The 8,650-nt window shown below is 30.8% G+C and overlaps 1 protein-coding gene and 1 long non-coding RNA gene across 2 annotated transcripts in view; one reads left to right on the top strand and one right to left on the bottom strand.

Moving 5' to 3' along the window:
• Positions 1 to 6,251, top strand: part of LOC106466085 (serine/threonine-protein kinase tricorner-like) — a 34,990-nt gene extending 28,739 nt beyond the window's left edge. Inside the window, exons 10-11 of the mRNA XM_013926328.2 lie at positions 531 to 619; positions 2,670 to 6,251. Of these exons, the coding sequence (XP_013781782.1) occupies positions 531 to 619; positions 2,670 to 2,791 (211 nt within the window). The 3' untranslated portion in view covers positions 2,792 to 6,251. The remainder of the gene's footprint in view (positions 1 to 530; positions 620 to 2,669) is intronic.
• Positions 6,252 to 6,805: 554 nt separating this feature from the next.
• Positions 6,806 to 8,215, bottom strand: LOC111087432. The gene is made up of 2 exons (XR_002612123.1): positions 8,081 to 8,215; positions 6,806 to 6,983 (listed from the first exon to the last, which is right to left on the bottom strand). It is a non-coding gene; the product is annotated as an uncharacterized LOC111087432 (long non-coding RNA).
• Between the last annotated feature and the right edge of the window lie 435 nt (positions 8,216 to 8,650).

Consider the following 8,650-nt stretch of genomic DNA (forward strand, 5'->3'; position numbering starts at 1 on the left):
GGACGGCTAGCACAGATAGCCCTCATGTAGCTTTGCGCAAAATTCAAAACAAAACAAACCAAATATTTATTTAATGTTTATTTGTAGTTAAAATCATGAAAGAAAATTGCTAGTGATCTGCAAGTGAAATAATTGTACTTTAAAGTTTGACTCTTCTGGAATGATGAGTCGCATTGATTAGTTGTTCTTGTATCAATCATGTTGCACACGTGCCAAAGTTATGAATGAGAAAATTTAAGAAAAAAGGGGAAACATTTTTTCAGATATGTCATTATTTCCTATTTTTGACCACGAACAGTCTGCTTCCAAAGGAAATATTACGTGGTCGCCAATATTATTTTGCCATAAATTTTTATGCAAGCATGTGAAACCTAAAGGCCAAATATTGCATTTAATAGTGTTTGCTTCTAAGAATAGTAACACAAATGTATTTCAGTTAAGTAGGTAATTGTAAGATTGATCTATGTAAGACACAAGGTTGTCGTTTAGTTTTTTTGAATAATTCTTTTCTCTCTCTCTCTCTTCTATAGAGAAAGACCTGCTGCCATACCTGTAGAAGTAAAGAGTATAGACGACACTTCTAATTTTGATGAATTTCCAGATGTAGATTTGAAGATTCGTAAGTATTTGTTTCGACTCTTACTTTTTTTTTTGTATAAAATTTTACTCGAACCAGTAAAGAAGGAAATCAAACTGTGCATAATTAATTGGCTATTTTTGTTTTTTAAGTGAAATGTTGCATAAACTAACCATTTAAATGTATGATAGTACAAATTATTTGTGAACTTTTGGGTTTCAAAAGTAATCTGGTTAAGTAACCGTGGTATAGTATTAATTTAAGTTTATTTATTTTTTACTTTGACTAAATGAATTAGTGTTTGCAGTGTAAACAAGCTCTTGTAGTTTTGTAAAAGTAAAATCGTGCACCTGAGTGGTTGTAGAAATTAGGTCACTTGAGCTGACTTGCTTTAACTGAACCACTTGAATTACTTTGTGTTATATGGTTAAGCAAAACCATTGTTTCATATCTTATCTGTAATACACATTGCACAGTAATTTATATGATTTGAAGGTGAGTTTTCCAATTTAAAAACTGTTAGGGGGCATATATATATTGTGAAATTATTCTGGAATTTTTTTGGACTAACTGCATATACTTAAAGCCCTCTTATATGGTGACTATTCAGATATATAATCCTGGTTATTTTTGGTTAGTATCCCAAGTATTCATATTTAAACCTCAGTATTTGACATTGGCTAGTGCTACTAATGACTATTGAAATCTGACACAGAGTTACTGTTTCATTAGGGTTCACCAATTGTCCTTACTGGACAGTTCTAAATAAGTTCTTGTTCTGCATTTTAGGTTTCATAGTTCATTTCTATTGGCCAACATTAACTGAAATATAAATTATCTTCTTTGTGTTGTGTCTTAACGTAATAAGCTTTTGTTTTGACAGTTCTTTAACTGTATAAACATAGGTAGCTTGCTTTGATCTAAAATATATATTAATTATTTAAAAGTCCACTTCTGGAATAGGCTGTTGCATGCTTATTTAGTTTCTTCAAACCTATTTGTATTTTATTTAGGTAGTCCAGTACCTCATTTCAAGTATCTTTAAATATTTACAGTACGTTATAATGTTTTTTTCCATGTGTTCTTTATATGATATTTGTGTTGATAAAGGGTTATATTTATTGTTATGCTGCATTGGCGTGTAATGAATTAACTTTGTTATGATCTGAACTTTAAATTTGAGTACTTGTTTCTGTGTTGATAATTTTTTCCAGCATCTTAACTTCTATGAGAAGGCTTTTTTTTAAGATCTAATAATTTTTTATTTGAACAAATAATTATGGAAAACAAAAAAGATGGATCATATAATATTATTTAATGGGTGAGTTAAAAGTGGCACCAGTAGGATGTTCAAGATGGATCATATAATATTATTTAATGGGTGAGTGAAAAGTGGCACCAGTAGGATGTTCAAGATGGATCATATAATATTATTTAATGGGTGAGTTAAAAGTGGCACCAGTAGGATGTTCAAGATGGATCATATAATATTATTTAATGGGTGAGTGAAAAGTGGCACCAGTAGGATGTTCTTGAGAGAGTGATTATGTAGATGAAACACCTTCCTAAATAACTTTAAAAAGTTGATACTTTTAGAGAATATGCAAATCCTTACAAAATGAGGTAGTAATTAACAAAGTTGCAATGCTTAAACTGTACAGTTTTTTAATGACAAGGAATGTGAAAGATAAACACAAAGAGGAGTTCACATATCATATTTAGTTCGGATATATTCCACAGTTGTTTAGAAAAAAATTTTTTTCTTTACTGTGCATAAAGTTTTCGTTATATTCTAATGCTAGAGAGCAGTTATAATACTGAGGGTATAGAACGTTTGTCAATAAAGTTATTATTGAAGATGGTATACAGATACAGTAACGTGATTTAAATTAAGCATAACCTTTGCTGTTAATTCTAGTTTCTGAGTTTCTTATGACATTTCTAAAAAAAAGTATAATATTAATTAGCACGGATTAATGTGAAATTTTTATAAAACTATTTATTCAGTTTATTTTCTGTTTTAGTTTTTTTTATGCTTTTACTGCTTGCAATTTGATTGGACAAGATAAAACAAATTTTTTTCCTCGTGCAGCTGCTGCGCCACCTACAACCACAGATGAGCAGTCTGGATACAAAGATTGGGTGTTCATTAACTATACTTTCAAGAGGTTTGAAGGTCTGACTCAGCGAGGAAAAGGAACGAAAAAGAGTTAAAAATAAGAAAAAATTAGAGTTGCTGTAATTGAGACTAAAATTTGGTTCTTGGTATCACTTTGAGTCACCACCACAGAAGCACTAAAATGTGTCATCCAGGAATAGATTATTAGTGGACTAAAGCAATGGACTGTTTGAAAATGGTCATCTCTATCTACGTTTTGTAAAGATTTTGTGCCAGACTTTGTAGTTAAATTATTAGAGTTCCGTGTGTTTTATTTATTTGAAGTTTAGGTTTGGTGAAATTTGAAAATGCACCCTCTCAAGAGTAGTTTTAGTAGGATATAAGAAACAGAAAGTTATTAATAACACCAAAGACTAACTGATTATATTTTATCACCAGGAAAGAAACCAAATTTACAACACAAAGTGGGGGTGCATGGTGGTATAGCTAAGTAGAAAACCATACACATAATTGTATTTTTTGTCACTTTGGTGTAATTCTGATGTTTTCCTTTGTAATCCAAACAAACGTTTCTTCTCCATCAAAATTTAATTCTCTACAGTTTCTTTTCAAATTTAAAAGTGTCTTCGTTTTGTTTCAAAATGTCTTAATTAATGTAATTTTGTTTGTTTTTGATAAAAGTCAAATTTGTCTCACCGAAAATGAAACCTTTTAGTTTCACAGTTAATTTTGATTTCTCCTTTGTCTTAGAAAAAAAAAAAAATTATAAACTCTTCACCTTTACTTCTATTGTACTATTAAGCCATTCTTTCATCGGATAAATGATATTTTTAACAGTGCATTTCTGCAACTCTAAATAATAGCCTACAGTAGTAGCACCTAATACAGGAGTTGTTCAGTGACATTAGTGCTAACCGTATCAGATATTCACAGGAGTTATCTTTACTAAATGTTTGCTGGATCTTGTATGTTCTTGCATCATTTAGTTGTTATATTGTGTATTTCTTTGTGATGACTAAACAAACACAGCATTTCTTGGTTTATAAGGCATTTGAATTGCAATACAGTGTGATACATTCTGCTTCGATATGAAAATAAACTCGACACGTAATTTCTGGGTTGTCTTTCTTTGCCACTGCATTGTTTGTATATGGATTTTTTTATGTATAATTATGAAAGTTTGTAATCTTCTGGTATGCAGTGTGATGGGAATTCATTGTTTCATTTTAAAATAGACTTGGATAGTGTTGTGAATGCAACACACACATAGAAACTTTGTTGTTGTTTGAAATGAAAGTGTAGCACAGTTTCTTGATTCATTTTTGGACAGAAAAGTTGATTGTAACATTGTATACTTAGTCTCCGAAAAGTTAACTCAATTGGTGAACTAACTGGCTACAGAGTAACATAGAAAACTGTTCCTTACAAAAAATGCTCAAAGTAACTATGAAAGTAAACTAGAAATATTTTCCAACTCTTTATTGCCCTCGGTGTGCTTCATCATTCTGTTATAAGTGCTTACTGGATAGTGATTTGTTTTTTTTCCACCAGAAGATGAACTGAAGAGATGTTTAATGTTTGCTAACTGAATTTTGAAGTTGTTTCATTCAAGCTTTGTATTGTTTAAAGGTAATCAATGCATGGAGCTAATGGTAGGAATATCTAGCCTTTCACTGATAATAGATTTTAACACCAAGTTAGTCTAGTCAGCTTGTTTAGTTTCAGCACATTATTCCATTATTTTTTCTTTAGGCTTAGGATATTCCGTTTAATTTGTTTAAAGGTTGTGAAATAATTAGTGTTGTAGTTAGAAGATGTATGAAGTTTGCAGTATCTTGTTGATTTTCACTGTCAGTAATCAAGAGCATTGTTAATTATTTTGATAATAAACTGTGTAAGACGTTCCATTTATTAGTATGTTTTAAAATAGGCTTCACGGGGATGGTCAGTAGTGAATGTTTTCTTCCAAATTTAAGTTGAAAAATCTGGAGTAAAACCATGATGGAGTTTATAACTTTTACTTAGGTTTATTACTTGTTAAGTTCTTTTTTTTTTACTTTCCACATTTAATTGTTTAAGTAAAATGTCTACGGAATTTTGTTTTGAATACCAAGTTACAGTAATAGTGTTTAGATCTCTATTTGAATTCAACTACTATGTACATAAAATGTGGTGTTAACTGGTCACCTCTGTGATATAATACATGCATTGTTAAAATTATGCAACAGTTAAAAAAAGTGTGTGACCTTCGGAAGACCTAGTAAAAATAGTTAAGAATATGGGACGAAATTATTGTCTCCTGTCTGATAGGTGTTTACAGATGTCACTAAAAACACCTTTTTAAACAGGAATCACTTGAGATTTGGTTTTGATGTTTATTTCAAGTATTAAAGTGTTTAACCTAGGGTTTTTTTTTGGACAAAATGTGGTTGAAGAATGAGCAGTTAGAACGTTGTAGTGCATTATCCCGAAACACGTGTCTTTGTAAGGCTAAGTAGTTTAACATGTTTATATTGTCTCGATGAATAGTGCTAGCCGTAAGACGCGTTTCTAATGCAGTAATTGGTGTTTTCATGTTCAAATCTTTAAAGAATTAGATATATGATTCAGTATTTTTGTCAACGATTTTTAAAACTATACAGTTTAGGAGATTCTGTTAGCCTATATAACAGTTGTATGTTATATGTTTACCTTTTTCTTCCCTTTTTTATAACCAAATTAGTTACATTTTTCTTACTCGGAAATTCCAAAAGTTACCGAAAAGAAGGCCATAGTTGTGGTTGATAAGGTAAATTACTCTGTTGGAGTACAGTTTTGAATGTTATAAAAAGAATTGTGTAAATTTTGTTATACTTTTTTGAAGCGCACTGGACAAGAAATCGGCTATCTTGCTGGTTTGTGTGCGCGAGGCTGCTTTTTTCTGTTTTGTTTTCTTCACGGTAAGTTTACGTACTTACAACGCCCGGAGTTCGATTGGCTCGTGGTGGACAGAACGCAAATAATAGTCAATTGTATGAAAATATTTACATCAACTATTAACTGGAAAAACCCAAGTTATTAGAATTAAATAGGTGAAGGGTCTCGTTTTACTGATTCCCAGTTTGCCGCCATGTTAGTTTTGTGTCTTTTTACATTAACTTAGAATAGGTTTGATTAAACTGAAATTAAACTATTGATTATTTATAGTTTATTTATTGCAGTCTCGTAGTACTAGTTGACCATATTTTATTTAATATTTCACGATACCATTGAATAACCTTAGAAAAAAAAAGTATATTCTCAAAGATATTAAGTAACTAACACCCTCTATCGTTGTTCAGTTAATATTGTAGTCTAATCTACTTGCACGGAGAGATGTCTATAAATCACATTTACTAGAATATCACTAATTGTAAAATTCAGGTCGTAGGTTATGTAGAGACACCAGAAGCACAAATATTTAGTGTGTTATTCACAACTAAATCTTTAAAGGAAAAGAAAAAAAAAACGTACGAATCGTTATTGTGTTGGTAATCTTAACTGTAAATATTGTATAATAAAAATATCTGAAAATTACATCATGGTTTTTCATATTCTTTTAGTGGGTGTGCACTTTCTTTCTGCACGTGTACTCGTACTACTTGCAAAGTTACAGGATATACTGGGTGACCCTAACGAACATTGAAATTGTGTTAACTTGTTTTTAACAGGAACTGGAAAAATTATATAATTTTTCTGTGTAATATCTTGAACAATGATTATTAATACATTGTAATGGCGTGCTTTAAGCAACACGTGAAAACTCACCAATTAGGGATGAGGGGGCTCGTTAAAAGACGTATTGTCTTGTAGATAGTTTCACAAAATACGACAACCATTAACGGATTTTACGGAAAGTTTTGTGAATGTGAGCAACTTTTAAAACTTGGTATTTGTGACAGTTACTTTGATTTTTTTTAATATAAATATCGTATAATTTCAACAAACGATTCTGGGTATAAACTGAGATATCAACTTTGGAAAGTAATATAAACTTAATATTTTCAGTTACTGATTCAACTCGTTGACTTGCGTGGAAAATAACGTAAACGGATGGACCGAAGTTTAGTAATGACTCGCAAACGTTGACATCGGTAGAACACATTTATTATCTGTACAAGTGCTACATTAACCTGGTAATTGGCTCGTCTAGAATAACAAATGACATCAATAAAGAAGAAATAAAGTTTCTGGGTCATGTTGGACATCATATCCAAACTTCTTTTTTTTGTGTGTGTGTATGTGTGTTTAAACTGAGGTTTTGTTGGCCTGAAAATAAATAAGCTGTTGTTATTTTTGGATGTACGGATATAGATTTGAGCATCACAAGTTTGCATAAAATAATATATTATTTTATTTCAAGCCATTCTTTTGTATTAGTATGATAATTCAGCAACATAACCCAAAGATTTAATTACCGCTGTTTTTAAATTATCACACGATGCAGAATGTTTTTTAAGAATTAAAAATAATGAAAAAACTAGTTAAAATACACGCTATAGGAGCTATAACGCAATGCTTTTTGTTTGTTTGTTTTGTCGAACACGGTAATTTAAAACTTATTTCTATAGAGTATTAAATTTCATGTCTCGGTAAAATGTGAAATTATTTGTGAAACATATTTCCAGCTTATTTAAATTACGAATTACCAGTTAGTTTTTAAGACTTATAGATTGAAAGAAGAATGCATTTATTATAAGATTACTTTAACCATTTTGCTTACAATCGCAGGTAGTTCGGTTATCTTTGCGAACTAGGTATAAAATTATTAATTTTATTTAAACTGGCCAGAAATATTTGATGTTGAAAATACGATAACTTGGCTTCTTTGTCCAGTTTGACTTTATAGCCAGTTTTTTACTTTACTAATTAGTATTAGTATATATATTAATTATTACCCAATTAAATAATACAGTGATATGGTCGGTCTTATAAAAACGTGGTATTTATACCCACAGTAACAAATAGTGCTTGCTATATAACTCCGAAACCACTTACCGAAAATAGAGATTCTAAGTATTTCATTGCTGTAAATAGAGGGCGCAAAATTAAATCGAAAGCGAGAATAGTAATGTATTACAAACAACTGTTGTGGTCTAGCCGTCAAGGGCGTGTTTAATCTTACATAAAGTTTGCTACCAAGATTTTTTTTTTTTACCTATTAAGTTCATAACATATAATTATGTTTAACCTAATCTTCATGATGCATACGCTGTTTCACATTAGCTGAAATGTTAACTTGAATTTGGAAGAATGGATATATAAGACAACGATTACGTCTATAGTTTATTCTACAGAAGACCTGCTGTTCTACTTCTGCATATCAGTGTAGAACTTTAATACGTAAACATATATTCGATGGTTACCTTCTTTAATACGGAGTTTTCACTACATTAATCGGTTCTTTCAAATAATCGGCGTTTTTCATGTTAAGCCAAGCGTAAACAAGATCGACATTGTTGAAATCTCCTGGTGGTGGTTGGAAGCGACGGAAAGTTCGCTTGCCACTGGAAACAAGTAGAAGAACAAAATAGATTTTAGTACACAGGGCCTACTTTTTGAATATTCAATCCAGTTAAATTAATCAAATTTTCTTTCTTAACACTGGGAGTTAAATGTTCAAACATCCTATTTTATGATACTTTGAGTTGCTTATATCAAATCATACAACAATTTCTACGATGCTGAAATAAGGTTTTCAATATTTTCCCCCTTAAATACGTTAAAAACAATTGTTACTTTCTTAGGCTTAGTGTGTATTCAATAGTTAAAGAACACCCAACAACAAGCAGGATTGACGCAAAACTATGGCGATAAAACCATTAAAAAGGTATTTTTCAAGATAAAATTCCAACTTGGCAATGAATGATGTTAAAACTCTAGAGTTAACTTGACTTAACGTTTTTAATAGTCAGCTCTTGAGTATCCATTAACAC

Source organism: Limulus polyphemus, unplaced genomic scaffold, assembly GCF_000517525.1.
Source record: "Limulus polyphemus unplaced genomic scaffold, Limulus_polyphemus-2.1.2 Scaffold2145, whole genome shotgun sequence".
Lineage (NCBI taxonomy): Eukaryota > Metazoa > Arthropoda > Merostomata > Xiphosura > Limulidae > Limulus > Limulus polyphemus.